The sequence below is a fragment of the Copadichromis virginalis genome, linkage group LG6 (assembly GCF_057382275.1).
Source record: "Copadichromis virginalis isolate Kocher_CV1m ecotype Utaka linkage group LG6, C_Virginalis_male_GT1.1, whole genome shotgun sequence".
Taxonomy (NCBI): Eukaryota; Metazoa; Chordata; class Actinopteri; order Cichliformes; family Cichlidae; genus Copadichromis; species Copadichromis virginalis.
The window spans coordinates 11,048,319-11,068,021 of record NC_140623.1 but is presented as its reverse complement, the minus strand read 5'-3'; the positions used below and the strand labels follow the sequence as shown (position 1 = coordinate 11,068,021).

At 39.2% G+C, this 19,703-nt stretch overlaps 1 protein-coding gene across 2 annotated transcripts; it reads right to left on the bottom strand.

The window, feature by feature from the left end:
• Window positions 1–201: 201 nt before the first annotated feature.
• Window positions 202–19,676, bottom strand: LOC146707278 (uncharacterized). Of its 2 annotated transcripts, none has more exons than XM_085458605.1 (10): window positions 19,232–19,676; window positions 8,169–8,375; window positions 7,954–8,065; window positions 7,746–7,836; window positions 7,023–7,110; window positions 6,757–6,890; window positions 6,390–6,594; window positions 5,289–5,373; window positions 5,082–5,160; window positions 202–4,399 (listed from the first exon to the last, which is right to left on the bottom strand). In XM_085458605.1, exons 2-10 carry the CDS (start codon window positions 8,257–8,259, stop codon window positions 3,425–3,427), a joined length of 1,860 nt encoding a protein of 619 aa, XP_085314731.1. In that variant the 5' UTR covers window positions 8,260–8,375; window positions 19,232–19,676; the 3' UTR covers window positions 202–3,424. The 2 variants fall into 2 exon arrangements, with proteins under 2 accessions (XP_085314731.1, XP_085314729.1); XM_085458603.1 differs by lacking the exon at window positions 19,232–19,676 and adding an exon at window positions 14,110–14,212.
• Between the last annotated feature and the right edge of the window lie 27 nt (window positions 19,677–19,703).

Sequence of the window (19,703 nt, the reverse complement as noted above, 5' to 3'; positions counted from 1 at the left end):
TAAATATTACCATTCTGTAGAATATTCTTATATTTCACTTTTACTTGTTCCCATGTTCTAGTGGGTCCTGTTGTGGCTCTAATGTGAAAGGGGATATAATATAACATATTATAATATAATATAATGTAATATAATATTGGATAATATGGTGTGATATGATAAATCTACCCTACCGCCTACTGGTGTTGGCCAGAGGGCCGATGGCGCAATATGGCAGCCTGGCTTCTGTCAGTCTGCCCCAGGGCAGCTGTGGCTACAACCGTAGCTGCCTCCACCAGTGTGTGATTGTGAGAGTGAATGAATAGTGGCATTGTAAAGCGCTTTGGGTGCCTTGAAAAGCGCTATATAAATCCACTCCATTATTATTGTTATTATTAAATTACTTACGAGTTTAATTTGTCAGCAACTTCCTGCCAGCCCTCGCTCCTTGCTTTTGCAGCCTTTGCAGTGTTCCCTTGCGTTTTAATTAAACTCTGAAACTCCTGAAATCCCTCACTCAAGAGTTCTTGCTCTGCTGCCGAAAAATACCGAGCGCGCTCCTTCGACATTTTCGCCGACCAATCAAAGGGTTGCCGATCAATGTTTCTACTATCGATGCGTAGCCCCTGTTGGGCCACCCAGTGATCTCACATTACTTCATCCAGCTATACTAATCGTCAACAACAGGTGTGTTCGGGGAACCGGATTAGCGAGCTCAGAGTTAGCGCGATGATTTGGTCTTGGATGTTTCATTTGATCTTGGATGTAGTAAGCGACGTACGAAGCACAGGGCCCAGGTCTTTCCAGTGTTTTCAAAATTGTGTTTTTCAGATTCACATCAAAACTTCACACAGACACACACACGTTCGTTTTCACATCTTAGTGAGGACACTGAATTGACATATTACCCCTTAACCAACCATCAGAAATCAATGCCTAACCCTAACCCTTACCCAAAAACCTAACCATGACCCAATGGCACCCCTAACCTCAAAATGACATGTTGAGCCAAAAAACTGCAAAATTGCATGTATTTCTCGTTAATTTTTATTGAGATTTTAACCATTTTTAGTTTTCATGGAAAATAACTGTTATTCATGAAATGACATAATTTCAAATAACTTCTTAAAGTCAGTAAATAGCTGCCACACAAGAATAAATAAAATCTAATTTATGATATTTAACGGAGTTAGAAGTTAGCAGGAAGTTAGCTCACTAGCTTCTATCTAGATACAATATAGCATGTCCTGACTGCGGGGCTTTGGAAACAAATTAAAACCTACAGTTCTGTTATCACTTCCAACATAAATGAAGACAGAAAACTAAACAGCAGTGACGTTTGTAGGGTTACTGAAGTTTGGCTAGCTGGTATATAATGCTGTGCTACATGACCGCTAGTGACACAGCTATGTTAGCATAATATATACAAGCTAACTTTTTTCCCACTCGATAAAAGTTAACGTGAGTGTTCTCGGTGGTCAGGAACAAATGTAATCGCATGGCAGGATGCTGTAAAAGGACCAAACTTCAGCCAGGAGAACAACTGAGATAATCCATCCACAATATGAGGTTAGTCATTCATATACTGCTGCATGGGCTGGGCTGTAGTTACATCCTAAGGTTTTAAAAACTGAGCTTAAATAAATGATTAGCGGTAATAAAAGCCGAGGGAGGTCAACAGTGATCACTGACTGTTTTAGGAGCTTTTTGAGATTAAATAGAAGAAAATACAAAACATTAAACAAGTTAACAACACAAAAGCCATATTAAACGCAGACTACTTTAGGCCCAGAAGTAGAATTCGTCACGTCATCACTTAACGACCGGATATGTTTCCTGCAATAAAGTTACCAAGTTCGTCTGTTACAAACAAGCAATCCAACATTGTTAAATACGCTGCTATATGGCCAAAAGTATTGGGCCACACCTCTGACTCAATGAATTCAGGTGTTTCAGTTCCATGACTACAGGTGTATAAAATTAAGCATCCATGCAGTCTGCCTTTGCAAGTATTTGTGAAAGAATGGGTCTGAACAGTTCACTGCTCTCACAGTGTGGTACCGTAATACTATGTCAGACAACATAAGCTGAGATAAAAGCCACCAAGGCTCTGCACCAGTGTTGGTCAAGTTACTTGAAAAAAGTAATCAGTAACTAATTACTGATTACTTCCCCCCAAAAGTAATCCCGTTACTTTACTGATTACTTATTTTCAAAAGTAATTAATTACTTAGTTACTTAGTTACTTTTTAAAAACACGATTTACAACCTGAATAGGTGATAAAGCGATAGATCTTTCAGCCCAATTCTACTTTTTCTACATAATCCATCATACAAAATGTAATCAAATGGAAAGGTCCCTTTTTAAAACTTGTTTTATTAGTTTTAATCTTTTAACTTTATGCATCAAGCAAAAATTTAATTATATGCAACATTCTCTGACTGGAAGAAATTTGTTTAATATTTAAACCTATTTTCTGCACATTCCCGCACATAAAATATATTTTTTTTGTGTTTACACTCAGTCTTTCAAATAGATGCAAGTGAAACACAGCAGAAAATAAATAAAATCAAAGACTCAGCGGCCCTTTTGCTCTATTTTCACCTGTAAAGCAAGAGTGGCGTAGGCGGAGGTTTGCCCTGGGGCAGGTTTTTGTCACTTTTTATGGAATCAAACTTAAAGTAAGGTCAGTACTTCCACGCTTTAAACGCTGCATGCTCATACTCTCTTCTGCACTCGATATATTATCCATTGTTGATCTGCACACAGCTGCTGTCACGAACGTCGCACTTGCTTACCTTACTGTCATGAGACATTCTCGCAAAAAAATCACGGTTTTAGTAACGCAGTAACGCAGTGTTCCTACGGGAAAGTAACGGTAATCAAATTACCGTTTTTGCAACAGTAATCCCTTACTTTACTCATTACTTGAAAAAAGTAATCGGATTACGCGTTACTGCCCATCTCTGCTCTGTACAGCTCCAAACCTCCTCTGCCACTGACATCAGGATAAAAAATGTGCACTGGAAGCTTCATGGTATGGATTTAAATCGCTCAATATGTATGTGGCCAAAAACTTTAGTCCATGTAGGGAAGTTTACCACAGTTTACCACAGTTTACCACAGTTTACACAGATTTACGCAGTTTAGAGTCAGTCAGGTCAGCTAGTGTGATGGCAGAGAGGGCAGCCTTTACATTGTAGAAAGAGTCACATTATTTTATTCTGGGGTGACAGTATGAGCTTCTGAGCAGGCATAAATATTGATATAAATATATAAAAAACAAAAGTAAAATACATTCATGAAACTGTCAAAGTTGCTGAAAACTGAGCAGAAGAGAAAGAATTATGTGATGTCACATTTTCCTGAGAACTGACTGACTGTGATGACTCCTCCAAGTGCTACATGCTATGTTGTCCTGCTAGTTGAGCCTGCTGTCTGTTCTCAGCCGTCCTCCTGTTTCACTGGCATATATCCATCACCAGAGGGCTCCACCGACCTGCCTGTTGACATCAGAGCAAACCCCTGTGTCATGTGACCTGGCTGGAGCTGCAACGCTGGACTCAGTCGTGGCCCAGGCAAGTTCAGAGGCAGTTGTGGAAAAGAGAGCAGGGAGCATGGTAAAGCACTGGAAGGATGAGGCGGAAACAGGAAGCGTGTAGATTCAGTGGACTTATCAGCATCCTCCATGCCCTCATCCTGACTCAGCTGCTCCTCTCCCCCACTGCTAACACCTGAATCCAAGCTGGGAAGCTCCGGGCTGTCAGCCTGCTGTTTCTCCACTCGCTCATAATCAGAACAAACCTGGATAGACTTGCCAAACACACCTCCGCTGCTTCCAAACAGCCTCTGAAAATCTGCCTTTTGTTCATTCCCTCCCTCCTCCTCAGCCTCAGGTTCTTCATCATGGCTATCAGTCATATTGATGCTATCTGCCTCCATGCTCTCTTCACTGACCTCTTCACAACTGCACATGCCTGAATCTAGACTCTGGAGCCTAAATCGATCATTGTCGAGCCTCTCAGTTTTCTCGTAGTCTGAAATCACCTGCACTGGCTCACTGTTACTGCTGCCTTTGAGCAGCAACATTAACGTCTCCTTTTCTTTCTCTCTCGCTTCATCACTTTCCTGTTCTGCGCTTTTTCCTTCACCCTGAGTACCAACAGGACCATAAGGCGTGTCAACCGCACAGGGCTTCAGATTCCCAGCAGTGAGTGAGGAAATAGGAGGAGGGCTACAAAGCTCAGAGTAACTTGGGTTAGTGAAGCTGGAGCTGGTGGAGTCATAGCTGCCTTTGTTCAACACCATCTTCTCATCTGGCTTGTAGGCCACAGCAGCATCCACAGGTGAGATTAATTCTACAGTGATAATTTCCACTGGTTTCAAGAAGGAGTGAAAGTATTCACTGGAGAACCCACTCTGGAGGAGAGAAAGTCACAGAACAGAAGAAGAGATTAGAAAGATTTGAAATATACTACATATTCAGTCTGCACTTCAAGACCAGGATTAAAAAGACGAATGGATCAGTGATCAATTTTGTTTGTCTGGTTAGACTGTCTGCAGCACAACTTTCAGTAATTCTCTTTTTATGTTGCATGCTGTGTCTGTTTATGAGCTGCAGTTATCTCATTTTTATTTGTAGATGGTTATGACAAAGTATTGAACTGAAAACTAAAGAAGATTCAGTATTCGACTGTAAACGACCACGGCTGACCCAGTGGCATTTTAATCATTCTTTATTAATACTTGATGGTTGCTGTGCACACGCAGGACCCACTACAGTATTTAAGTAGGCGGGGCATGATTGCAGATGCCATGCAGGTGCGTCTGCCGTCCCTGCACGGCACCGCAAGCCACGGCCTGCCACATCGACTTACAGTCATATGTGGCTGACACACAGCTCAAAATAAATGCTAACGATAGCTGCTAGTCATGTACATTTACTGCAAACATGTTCACCATGATAGTACACAAATGTTATTTTTTACTGCCCTGAAATGGCAGCTTCAATTGTTTTTCATTTTAAACTGTAAACTGTAACCTGATTACATGATTTAACAGTAGAGAGTAAAGAGGACGCATCTACAGCCTGTATGCTTACCTTAAAATGTACATTCTGCAGGGAGGATTTTCCTGGGTCTGGTACGGGCTGACCTTTCATTGTCTTTACTACATAAACCCTGAGGCAACAAAATTACAATCAAAACCGAAGCTGTCAAAAAGAATCTTTTTGTTTTTAATACATCATACCAGAATAACTAATCATAATATACTGCACATTGAGATATTTTTGGAAAAGTTTGCTTACCAGTGTTTTTTAGTTGTGCAGAGAATGACTGCCATTAACACTACAACACCTGCTGTAATTATGCACACAACAAGTGTAGGAACATCTGAAAAATACAAAAAAACCAAAAAACAGAATAGAATAACTTTATCGTCCACACTAATGGAAAATTGTCTTTGGTTCACCAAGTCAAAAATCAACCAGGCAATAAAATCATAATAAAAATATTGGTAGGAATCAGACCACATTCAAACCTAAGCATAAATAACACTCCAATATACCTATAGAAATACTTCACAGTATATGATGGATTTTTTTAAAATATTAAATGCTTTTGACACAAAGGATCTCTTATAGACTTTTTTGCTAGCTAGAGGCATCTTGTAACGTCATCCTGACAGCATTAATTCAAAATCAGAGTGAAGAGGGTGTTTGGGGTCAGTAACAATAGACCAGGCTTTCCTTAAGACAGCTTGAAGATACTAGATTCCAATCAAGGCTGCTATCGACCAGTAATTGTTCTGGTAGTTCTAACAATCATGTTACAAAATAACAAAATATTCTCCAATTAGCTTTCCTGTAAATGGAATGAGCATAAAAAAAAATAAATCTTGTCCTTAAAATGTGTTTCCAGATACTTAAAGATATTAATGACTCTCACAGACTGATCAGAAAGTGAAGCCGGTCATGGGGATTGGGTAATTCAAGACAAGCTTTTTCATTTTTAATAAGGAAATAATGAAATTTACACCCTTCTTTCAACCTGCATCCCTGAGCAAAACCATTAGGGCTCGAGTTCCTATAGAAGACCAACAATAGCCATATCATCAGCATATTTTCACATTTTCACTTTCCTATCTTGGAGCTGCACGTCATTTACATAAACAGAGAATAACAATGGTACTGACTGTACTGACTTCATCAGGTAAAACAAATACAGAATTTCTGTGGGCTTTAGTTGCTCTTATAAAATGTGTGTCCTTGTTGTACTGAAACAGAAGACAGAGCCGATCACGTTAGCTTAGAAAAATGAGAGAAGGCAGGACTGAATGTAAAAGAGAACTCTGCAGAGTTTCTTAAACTAAACTATTTGTCTTTGGAGCCATTTGGCAAAAAAAGTACCTGATGGTGGTTTTCTTTTTCCTACTGGTGACTCCCATGATGCAGTGGGGCTCCAGTCACTCCAGGCTCCCTTGGGTCGAGGTTTAACAGACCGCACACGAACTCGTACCTCGTACTTCTCGCCTTGTATCAGTTTGTCTGGGTCCAGCTCTGCCCTGCACTCATTCTCGCACTGAATGTCACCTTTTTTCTGAAAGGGGGGATCCTGACAGACAGAAAGATTTTTATATCACTTTATTTACTCTTGCTATGAATTCACACAAACACAGGGCAAGGATCATGTGTACACACTATTTAAACGTGCACTTTCAGGATCTCGACTTCATACCCAAACTCATTCACATTGTGATACAAAATCTAAACTTACACTCCATGACTGATCCTGCTGCTTCCACTGCACTTCACTTTCGTATGAGTTGATCATTTCATGTTCGGGGTCTTCGGACAACCAGGAAACAGAGGTGACGTTGACTTCTGGCTTCGAAGGAGGATTCACCTTTACTGTAAGAGTGTGCACATGAACACACACACACACACACACACACACACACACGAATCAGACAAATATGTTCTATGGGCTCCGTAAATAGGTCATATTGTAAGTAACAATGAGGTAGTATAGATTACACTCACTGTGACAGGACGGCACGTAGGAAGTGATTAGACTCTGCTTCATATGAGCACAGCTCAGATTCATGGACAACACATGGAGAGACCGAAACTGAAATAAATTGTTTTGAAAAATTAATAAAATGATCCAAAACTAGTGAAGATCTAAATCGATTGGTAAATTTAAAATGTTTTGATTCAAATCTACAGATAATAGTTTCGATGTAAATCTAGAAGTGATGTATATATGCTTGAGGCTTGAGGTTTTCCTTGGTGTCACAGAGTGAAATTCACAAGGGTGGGACCAGTTATGCTTCTTCTTCATTTCTGACATATTATTATTTCATATGTGCAGGTATACCCGCACATATTAGAAAAAAAGGGGTCCAGAATGCTCTCTCAGTTTAGCTTCTACGTTTTGAGAAATTAGCATTTTCACACAGTAGCCTGTGTCTGCACAGAGGCCATAATTAGCTTTAATTTCACTTCATGTGCAAAAAAGTAAAAATAAAAAAGAAGCCTGATCCTGGAGTTGTACTTCCTGAAATTCATACATAGATACTCTAATATTAAATGGAAAGCAGTGTGCTTTAAATGTCCTGCTGGCCATATGCTCATCACAGGATTCTTCACAGCTGTCTATACCTTAAAAAGCAGATGATTCTTTTTTTCTCTCTTCTACAGATTTTAAACATATTTTTAATAAACAGGGTATCCACCAACAATGCTAGTTGTTTACACACTCACAGTGTATTCCATTTCAAAGATGAGGGAGCACTCCTTTAGGTCTGGTCTGGACATGTCAACAGACTTTAGGTGACAGGAAGTGCTGTAAGAGCTGAGAAGAAGAATATTCATTTGATTTTGCTGTAGATGATGTTACTGATGACATTTGTGACTCGTGTATTGTAAGTATTATGCATCTAGGTTTTCTTTTTGTGATTGAGGTCCTTACATGTAGGGACCTTTATACTGAGCATGTATGGTGCATGCAGTGTCATCAGACACGTATTTGCTGTTCCACAAACATGTGATGTTTCTATTGTAGTCAGTGTAGCAAGTGAGATCTGTGAGAATTAAAACAGGAGAGATTAAATGAAAATGAGTAAATATGTCAAACAACAGATCTTAAAATCAGTTAAACATGAATAAAGAGGAATAAAGACTAACTCTCTGGAAGCCTGGGACACTCATCACTTGTGCAGAGCAGCAGCAGAGGCAGCAGAATAAACAGGGAAAGTCTTTTCTTATTTCTCTCCATTTGTTAAGTCCTTTGAGGCCACTGGGATGGTTTGTTTCCAAAGCTCAGTGACTGGAAGATTTGAAGCATTGTAGTCGCTCCAGACTTTGGCTCACTGCTTCCCAATTTTTCTCATCCTGCCCAGATAAAAAATAAATAAATTTAAAGTGTTTATTAAATCATCTGGTTGACAAGATGCAACAATGTGACAGAGATACACATAGAAAAAAAACTGCTGCCTACAAACACATCAAGAATAAGTTGTAACATAAGCAGTCGATGGAAAAACAGAAATAGAAGTGTTTCAGATCCTGCCCCACTCCTCTGCGGTTCCACATCTGTACAAATGTGACATTTGTTCTCTTGCAGTAACAGGATAAATGAACAATGATGATTTGAGACAACAAAGTTCCAGTGTAAATCAGGCTTATGCATCAAAATCAACACCAAATACAATGTCATTGATATTTCCTTTTTCAGGGTAAAACAAGACCAGCTGTTTTTTCTGAAAGGCCACACTCATACAGCCATTAAAACAGGTAATGAAAAGAAATACTCTGGTCAAATTCTCATTTTACACTCAGCCACGCACACTCAAGACATGCAAAACCTTTCATCAGCTTCCTTTTTGGAACATACAACAGTCTGCCTTTTTCATCCCACCCACATTTGTGCAAAAATGTCAGCAGTTTCCATTCAATCTCCACTGGAATTCAGCACAACTATTTAATAAAATACAGTTTAAATATCAAACAGTTCTCTTAATAAAACAATAATAATAATTGTGTCAGCTACACAAACCCAAACAGATAAAAGGAAAAAAAAAAGGTTGAATTCGTTGCTTTTCAATTCAAGCAATTAACACTGTAGAGGATCTTACTTTGAATCGGCACTGCTCTCCAGACTAAAATGTGAACTTCTGATTAATTATTCTTCACTTCTGAGCATCTGAAGCATGTCAACACGTGTTTCTTACTTCCTATCATTTCTTTCAACTGACAGATAAGGTTAAATTTAGTACCTGATGACACATTTAAACATGCAGTCAAGTAAAAACTGGCAGCTTCTGCGTTAATGTTTCAGTTTTAAACTTCATCATCATTTATTAGTTTGTTGACTACAGCCTGCCATTTCCCCCAGCCTGTTGGATTTTTAACCGTGTACAGCAATGCACACAAAGGGCATGCTACAGCTAATACTTATAAATGTATTAGCTGCAGCTGCCTTTGCATGTGGACCGCAATGACATTTAAACTCTGTGAAAAACAGGATGAAAAAAAAATGTGTTTGTGTGGATTCGTGGTTCTTGTGGTTTTGCAGCCAAGTGCAAGCTGACCCACAAACACCCAGAGCCTGACCTAAAACTTTCACCTTTTTTTAAAAGCATTTTATCTCATTGATATTCAAGCGAACATTTCTTTTCATTGTGATTAACGCAAACATATTAAGTTTATACTGCACAGCGCTGACGTAGATTCTTTACATGTTTAGATTCACATTCATAACATAACATGTATTCTGCTTTGTAGCATGATAGAAAACCTAAACCTGAACCTGCAGCTAAAACCCTAAATATTATCTTCAGCCACAATCCATAGAATAACTGTCTAACAAACTACGTTCCAAGTGTCATGCAGAAGTCAACACTTGTGGCAGTTCGTGGCAAGTATACCATGAGTTGCTGCAGTTTAAAATGCAGTGGAACATTTTAAAAATCATTTACTGATAAATATTTGTGGTGCCAGTATCATTTCTTTAAAAAAAAGAAAAAAAAAAGAAGAAAAAGTGTTGTTCTCCTTTTTTTTTAGCCCAAACCGCTGCACACTACTGTTTTTCTTCCATTTCCGTGCACAGGGGAAAGCACATTATGTTGGTGCTTCTACGGTCACCTGTTTGCAAGGTTTAATAAAGGTCAAAATGTTTTTCTGAGAACTCAAATGTTCCATTATTCTGACAGGTTCACTTCCTGCTAACGGCACTTCTTAAAAAAAACTTAATCTGATTGCATGCAATGAGCTCAGACTTACATGATTTTAATAAATGGAGTATACAATTTCCAGTCATGCACATTACAAGAAAGTGCTTTAGTAGTCAGGAAGTTGATAAGCTTAACAGGAGGCACTTTGTGTAAAAATTAACAAGATGTCAGTTGATACAAAAGGTGAGGGGGGGAAGTTACACTAACTACATCCTCTTAAAATGTACTATTAGATTGAGTCATGTGCTGCAGCATAAAGCAAGATCAGTTCCATCCTGACATTGAGACTCTCTGATGAGAGCTCTTCTAGGGTGACAATGTTGCATGTAGTGATCCAAGAAGATAACAGCCTTGCAATCTTCCAGAATAAAAAAGAGAAACACCAGTATGGGATAGGAAATGAAGTAGATTACTTATTGTGTCAAATTATGATATGAGACTGCTTATATTTTATTCGTTATCTGATCTTCCGCATGCAAATGGTCTGACAACATACACCTACCTGACACCGCTAATGCACTGCTGCTCCTCAGTGTGAGGAATCTGTAGAAACTGACCTTTCACTCTACCAGATCTATAAAGGTCGCACTGCAGTCACATCAATCTGTAGCAGACGGCTCAAACAAGGCGCATGTTTGATGTGGGTGTTTTGGTTTAATCACAGCTAACTCTTTCTTCTTGCATGGGTAGAAGTCCTCTGCAGTTAAAGCATTCAGACAGACTTTCAAAGAATGGTGAGTCTTTTAAATGCAAAAGATTCATCATGAAGTTCCATGAGCTTCTGTGCCAACACTTACCTTTATTCAACTTCAACAATATCACTAGTAAACACTGCACACATTTTCATAGCTATGATGACAGAGCCAAGCTATATTTATCTTTGAAGCCAGGTGAAACTGTCCATTTAGTCACATTTAAGCATTTCTTAAAGACATAAAGGTCTGGATTATGTAAAATTGTCTACTTGTAACCTCTGGTGTTGTGTATGGAATACAGAGCATGAAATGATTCACTGTAATTACTTTGGATAGGAATGCCTCAGCCTCAATTATTTCCACTCTGACAAACCATCTTTTTTACCCTTATAGTGTCATCAAAGCCAAGTCTTATGGACAGCCTTGTTTCAGCTGAGTAATATTGTCCAATTATGTCCAACGTTTCTGAGTTCAAGTATCTCGGGGTCTTGTTTGCGAGTGATGGGAGAAGGGATCGACAGACGGATTGGTGCTGCGGCTGCAGTGATGCGGACGCTGCACCGGTCCGTCGTGGTGAAGGGAGAGCTGAGTGTAAAAGCGAAGCTCTCAATTTACCGATCGATCTACGTCCCTACCCTCACCTATGGCCACGAGCTGTGGGTAGTGACCAAAAGAACGAGATTGCGGATACAAGAGGCAGAAATGAGCTTCCTCCCTAGGGTGGCTGGCCTCTCCCTTAGAGATAGGGTGAGAAGTTCGGCCATCCGGGAGGGGCTCAGAGTAGAACCGCTGCTCCTCCACATTGAAAGGAGCCAGCTGAGGTGGTTCGGGCATCTGACAAGGATGCCTCCTGGGCGCCTCCTGGGTGAGGTGTTCCGGGCATGTCCCACTGGGAAGAGGCCCTGGAGCAGACCCAGGACACACTGGAGAGATTATATCTCTCGGCTGGCCTGGGAACGCCTTGGTGTTCCCCAGATAAGCTGGAGGAGGTGGCTGGGGAGAGGGAGGTCTGGGCCTCTCTGCTTAGGCTGCTGCCCCCGCGACTTCTTCCGCGATAAAGCGGAAGAAGATGGATGGATTGTTTGTTTTTGGTTAGACTTCAACAAGACTTTTTCTGTTCTGGTGGATTTTTTTTTTTTTAAATTCATAAGACTGAAATCACAAGTCTGTTTTTAATCAAACCTGAAGTCATGTGATTAATGATACGAGTCAAAGTCATACTGGACAATCCACAGACTTCCCCAGCTAACAGGAGATTTGAATGATTTGCGTCAGTTGACCACTTATCCAATTGTGGAAAACCCGCTTTGTTAATAACTTCAAAAAATCAAGATTCCTCTTCTTGCCTCTTCTTATCAGACACTATCTTAATACTTTACCTTCTAAGAACCATTTTTCATGTGTTAAGCACTAGTTCTCTTCATATCATTTGTCTACTGACTTTTGGACTTCCCCTACACTGGTCCGACAGCAAAGTGAAAAAGTTGACACTCTTTGATCTCTTTTTTTTCTCTTTCGTCTCTTTCTCTCTTTCCTTACTCACTTCACTGACACACGAGAAAAACAACCACAAACTGAATACAAATACACACTAAAAACTTAAACCACATCCTAACCCCTTTGTCTTCCCAGAAAGGTATGTTTGTTTCCAATAACAAAAAAAGCAACCATTCACAATCCAGAAAGTCTGCTCTTCATTTCTTGAACTACTTTTTTCTTGAAATTACTGGTGCAGCGGTTTCTGAAACCACAACTAGTGGTGAGCTGGAGTAACATGTTTTATTCATTTCTGTGGGCATACAGATCAGAACTGCTTCATAATAGTCATCATGTTAAGCTTCAGTCACATGGGCTTAAAGTCCGGTCCACCCTGTCAACCTACATGACTGACAAAAATGTCACTCATTAGATAGTTGGTGTCAGGAAATGCAGATTTTCCCTAAGCAACTGGTGGTTACCAGAAAGTTGCTGACCTGTCTGGGTATTTTTTCTTTCCTTCTTTTGTTTTTATGGCTGATGTTCAACCAAAAAGAGGCAGTAAAGATGTTTGTTGCTCTCTGACTATAAGTAGCTAAAATGAGCATGGTTGTCAGTTGGTGGAACCTTGTCTTGTTTACTGTAAGTGATTAATTGAAGTATCGTTATTATTATGATGTCAGAGACAAGAATCTGCCGAGTAGTTTTTATGTGATCAGATACTTGGAAATGAGATGGTTGGATTGATTATGCCGCTATGGCTTGAATTCTTAACTGAAAGGGTTGAAGGTGGGATAAATTAGCATATCATAGTCGCAGTCTAGGAGTAGGCGTATCCCGAAACAACAGCGGCAGCAGCAGTATGACTGTTGAGCATGCAGGGACACATAATTTTGTACAGACATACAATAAATCCCCTGAGCTGTTTCCTCTAATGCTGCTGGCAGGCAGAAATTTGGGTGTTTACAGCTTACCACGAGCTTTGTGAAATGTCTGAATTTCAATTTGTTTAATACTGTTTATGTGTAAAATCAACATGATAAACTTGCTTGTTAGCATGCTGACACATTTCAAACTGCAACCCCCAAAAAAGCTGTTGTGTGCATGGACAACTTTTGTTTATTTGACAAAACTATCCACATGTCCGTTTAGAAACCCTTTAACTCTGGCGTCCTTTCCTTCTCTCGCTCCTCCACACTATTTTGTGTCTTTGCTATTCTGCCACCTCCCCCTGCCTCACCCCCCCACCTATTTTCCTGTGCCATTTAAAGTGCACCTTTCCGAGTTAGCATTTTTATTAAAAAGACAGCATTAGGTATCTTACTGGGACTAGTTTTTATATCTAAATATATTTCTGTCTACTTGGACCTTTTAGGTGATCTTTAGTGCAGAATATATTACAATTACAATATAACTGTGAAAAGTCTTGTTCACAATGATATTGTGGAAAATACAGTGAGAACTCTTGCATAAACACAATAGGTGAGCTTTAACTTGTTATGATTTTATGAATTAAATACAGAAAAAAGAAAGCCTTTTCCATTCATCACATGCACGTAACCAGCCACTTCTAATCTCGCTTCAGAGTAGACTTTATCACTTTCTCCATCACACTGCAACACCATCTTTCTTCACCGCAGGTTCATTCATTCATAGCAACTAAAAAATGTGTTTGATCTCTCTTAGAAAAGACCAAGTAAACCAAGTAAAAATTGAACTTACCGTTCCAGAGTTGTTCAGCGTGCTGTCATTTCCATGTCTGTAGGGTTATTCAGGCCGTGTACCCTAAACATTTCTTTGACTAAAGTTTTGCCGTCTTGCCTCTAGTGACGAATTGGAAAATTTTCTGAGAAAAGAAGAGGCTGCGGTGCTGTGGTTTCCCTTGGGGTTGTAACTCGGTGACATTCAATCAGCGTGTCAAGAAATGTGAAACATGGTGAAAACCCCTTTTTCTATGTTCGCATAAACACTTTCTGTTCCCTTTGCACTGAGTTTCTATTATTTGTTAAAAATACTATGACTTGGTAAGAAGTAAAAGTAATATGCTAGTGCAGAAACTATAATTTCATGCCTCTGTTTTGTTTGCTTTGCTAACTGAAATTCAGAGTCAACTCTTTTTAGGGCCAGGTTAAATGATTAGTTGGGAAATGTGCTTTCTTACTGAGAGTTTGATGGAAAGTTCGATATCTCATATGTTTACATAAGAAATATGAAGGTTAGCTTAGCAAGTGAGAAAGGCTGAGAATGGGGGAAACAGCTGGCTTACTAAATAAGCTTATTGGTTAATTGTGAAAACCTCTATTTGTCATCCTACCTATCCTACGTCAGGCACACACAAGCAGATCACCAAAAAGTAGGCCAGTCTCACGATTAGGGGGGCTTTTAAGCCACAGCACACAGGATATACAAGAAGCCAACTTGTGCATAACTTACTAGAACCTGGCCAGACATGTATAAAAGGTTTAGGCAATACATTTTGTTCATGAGGGGTTGAATAAAACCTTTAACCCCTCCAAAAATGATTTTCAACATGAGCTATACCTCTCATGTACTCATTTTCAATTCTGTCCATCCTCTTAGTAAAACATCTTGGTATTTTCAACTCTGCCACCTCCACGTCAGCCTCCTGCCTTTTTGTCAGTGCCACCATCTCCAAACCATACATCATAGCAGGTTTCACCACCACACGGGAAATCTTTCCATTCACTCTTGTCACACATCAACCTTGACCCTCATCTCCACCCGCTGCACTCTCTTCTTCACCTCTGTTGTCTACTATATGAGGCTTTGGATGGTTGACCCCACCTTCACCACCTGTGCTAGTTGCATGTTTACCGTTCCACCTATATCCCTCTCATTCTCACTCATGTATTCTATCTTCTACTGACTTTCATTCCTCTATTCTCCAGTGCAAACCTCCACATGTCCAGGCTCTCTGCTACCTTCTCGCCACTGCAAAATATCATCAGTAAGCATCGTTAGTCCACGTAGACCCTTGCCTGACTTCACCTGTCAGGCTGTCCATCACCATCAAAAACAGGAAAGGACTCAAAGTCAAACCCTGATGTAATCCCATACCCACCTTGAACTCATCTGGCACTTCTACCACACACCTAACCCACTGTCTCGCTGGCGTCCTGCATGTCTTGCGCCACACTCACATACACTTCTGATTTCCTAACACACTACCTCAGGCGCCCTATCATATGTTTTCTCTGGATCCATGAAGACACTGCAACCCCTTTTTGATGTTCCAGCAACACTTTTTAAAAAATATATTTTTTGGCCTTTTTCTGGCTTTATTAGATGGAGACAGTGAAGACTGACAGGAACGCAAAAAGAGACAGAGGGGGAGACGTGCAGCACATGGTCGCCTGCTCATCCAACTATGCTAAACCAGTGCCCACCCAGCAACACTCTTAAAGCAAACATTACACCTGAAGTGCTCTTTCACAGCATGAAGCCATACCGCTACAGCTTTTCACATCATCTTTGTTCTTGGAAAGTAATGAAGATGATGTGTACTTCTTCTCCATTACTCATGGGTCCTCTCAATCTCCAGGATTGTGTTAAACAATCTAGTTAAAAAGTCCACTGCCCTCTCTCCTAGAAACATCCAAACCTCCACTGTATGTCATCTGGATTAACTGCCTTTCCACTCTTCTAGAGCTGCCTCACTTCCTTGCTACTAATCCTCTGCACTTCCTCATTGGCTAACTATCCACTTTCCGTCCCCCTCTGGCTCTCGTTTTTTACATTCATTAGCTTCTTAAAGTATTCCTTTAATCTTCTCAGCACACTCTTCACTTCTATACTATAATATTAGTTATAATATATGCAATGTGCTAATTGCATATATTATAACTAATATTATAGTCGTATATATTATAAAATTTACTAATATTTTGTACTGTTGTGACATCTTGTGGCGGGTATTAGCTGATTGCTCATTGCACCTTTTGTAACTACTGTTGACTGCTATGTAATGTCATTTGTCCATGATGCTTGACATTTTAAGGAAAAAAATACGATTATGTTGTATTTTTACTTTCTAAATCATGCATTTCTGAGACGGATGAAAAAAGGAACAGTTTGTAAAGTGTTTTTACAACTTTATCTTTTATATTATTTTTCTGTCTGTGATGTCTGCCTTTGCACTGCTGCGAACAGAACATTAGATCTCTCTAAGCATCAATAGCATGCTAAAAACAGCTAACAGCAAGAGACCAACCAGAGATGGAAATATCTCAAGACTCTAGTTTCAAAAAAGCCTTGAACTCTAATGAAAAAAAGACCTGAGGAAACACTTTCCTGATGGGTCTTAATGACAAGTTCCAACATTTATTTAAAACGTGATTTATATAAGTTATGGTGCCCATTAGACTCATAAAGGACATTAAAGCCAAGTTAAGATCACCAACTGTACATTAATAGTTATGTATAGACAAATAAATGATCGTAATATGAATTTAATTATGTAACTAACTAGAGATGGACCGATCTGATATTACGTATCGGTATCGGTCCGATACTGACCTAAATTACTGGATCGGATATCGGAGAAAAATAAAAAATGTAATCCGATCCATTAAATATCACGAAAGCACCTCACAAAACTTGCAACAGGCTGTAACTCGCCTCAGAACGTTAGCACGTCGGAGCAGTATGCATCAGGTGATAGAGCGGCTGTGGCATGCGGGACCTGTCGGTGGTCTGGATAGCATGTGGAGCTTCGCTAGCAACCTGGCATTTCATCTCCGACAAAGTTATCCCCGAGAGAAGTAAAGCAAGTGTGTAAGTCCATCTCTGAATGTTTGTAAAGCATTCCTGCGTTAAGCTTAACAAACGACTGCCTCTCGCTCTCCTGCTGCTACTTCAATCATGAAACTGCTTAACGATCAGCTGATCGGCTTTTCTGTCGCTAGTCCGTGTCTCTAGTTTGCTTTTGGCCCACTTTGCACCAGAAAGAGGAAACCAGCGGCTGAACAACAGCAGCACGTTTAAGCTTGATAAGCTGTTGTTAGAATTTATTTAATATTACTTTCTACTCGAGGATCTTTTTCTATGTAGCTGACGTAACTGTGCAGGGGCGGATCTAGCAAAGTTTAGCCAGGGGGGCCGATAGGGCATGAACAGGGAAAAGGGGGCACAAAGACATACTTTTCTTTCTTATTCTCATTTAAAATGTCTAGCTTTTAATAAATAATTATCTGACACCCAAAGTTTTAATTTGATGTAAAATGAATAGAAGTCAATTACTGTATATAGTGACTATTAAGTCTAATATATATACCCTAGTAAGCTATAGTACTTTTTACTTTGGGATGGTACCATCTGTGCTGTCTGCAATTTTGTTGAAGAAAGATGCTGAATCTATTTAATATTTCTTGAAAAATAATTGATTTCTGTGCATTTTTTTCACACTTCATCAAATTAAGGTTGATTACGTCGATTAAGCATCATGAGGTGGAGCGTGAGGGGTGGTTCCCTATTTTTTATTTATTTATTTTTGTTGTTGCTGGGAGTTGGAACCCTATTAGTTAGGTTGCTTAATATTTACGCTAAGTACTCTTTAAAATACCAGAATAGGGAGGATGGTGTAGGTTTAAGTTTATTAGATTGATCAGTATTGCTGAACTATGAAATATTTTTTTTGTATACAGGTATAACAGAATAGCTTTAGTGTAGTTGTTGTTTTAAACTTGAGTATGAACTTATACAAAATGCAGCAAAATATTTAAAAAACAGTTTTGTTGATTAAAAAACACTATATCGGATTCATATCGGTATCGGCAGATATCCAAATTTATGATATCGGTATCGGTATCGGACATAAAAAAGTGGTATCGTGCCATCTCTATAACTAACCAAAAGATACTTAATAAATGTCAAAATGTTGGAGATGTTCTTGAAGAAAAACCTTCATTTACTGTTTGACGAGTAAATGCTTCACTGTTCCACAAGTTTTTTAACAATGTCAGTTTCAATTCTGTTCAATGTTATTTACATAGTACCAAATCAAAATAACAGTTCCCTCACAGCACTTTTTATTGTGATGTAAGGCCACTATAATGATAGAGCGAAGCCCCCAACAATAACATGACCCCCAAATAGCAAGCACTTGTCGACAGTGAGAAGGAAAAGCTCCCTTTTAACAGGAGGAAACCTCCAGCAGAACCAGATTCAGGGCGAGGCAGCCATCTGCTGCGACCGTTTGGGTGAGATTTACGACAACACTTTAACAAGAATTATTTAAGAATTAAAGCCATTTTTTATACAAAGTAACACATTTTTCAAGTGGATACAATCCTGAGACAACTCTGTGTGTAGATGCAGGTGCTCAGCAAAGCTGCTCAGAGAAACTAATTAAAAATACTCATGATTAAATGTTCAGACTATTTCACCTGAGCTCCTATTATACAACAGTGCTGAATGCCAAGGTTTAAAACTCTAGTGTAGTGCTGCCCTCGAGTGGAAGCTTTAGAAACACAAACTCAAATGGCATTTAATGTTGGTTATTATAAAGTGGAAAGGGATAAATATTAACTTCACAAAGATAACTTCACATCAAAGCCCTGAAAATATAATCAGTGTTAAAACAAGCGAGCTTTTTCTTATTGTTAGTATTTTTATTTGTTTTTAGTCTAACTAGAATTTATGTTGTGTTCTGAAATAAAATTAAACTTAAAATGTAAAAACCCCCAATTATTTATGACATAAAAAACAAACCAAGAGATTATCTTGGGACTTCACTGCTGTTCTAAGTTATCACCAACAACTTTCCCAAAGGAGCTCATGTTCACAGCAAGATAACAGAAATCTTTTATCAGAGCACCACACTCACCAGTTAAGAGCCAGGACAGGGTGACTACTCCCACACTGCAACAGCACAAATAATGAACATGTCCTCTCGGTGACACATGTACAACTATACTGCTCAGAAAAAGCAAAAGGCTTTTTTAATGCGAAAGAGGAAGAGAGGACATTTGAGTCTCACTTCCTTGTCACAGGTCAGCTTTAACATTTCAACTTATGTACAGCAACCCCTTTGCTATGCAGTGGAAAAATGCCTTACGTGTAATACGTGTGACTATCACTACGTCACAGCAAAGTGGGTTTTGATGCCACCTTTTTGTTTCCTTTAGTGCAAGTCTATTTTATATCTGTTCATGCTGAACTTTACTCAAGAAATGATTATTGTATATGGCAAAAGTGATTTACTTGTTATATTAAAAGCAATATTTTTAGCATCAACATTGCATCACTGAAATCATTTTAAGCCACCACAGAAAAAGAGTCTTCTAAAATGCTGTACA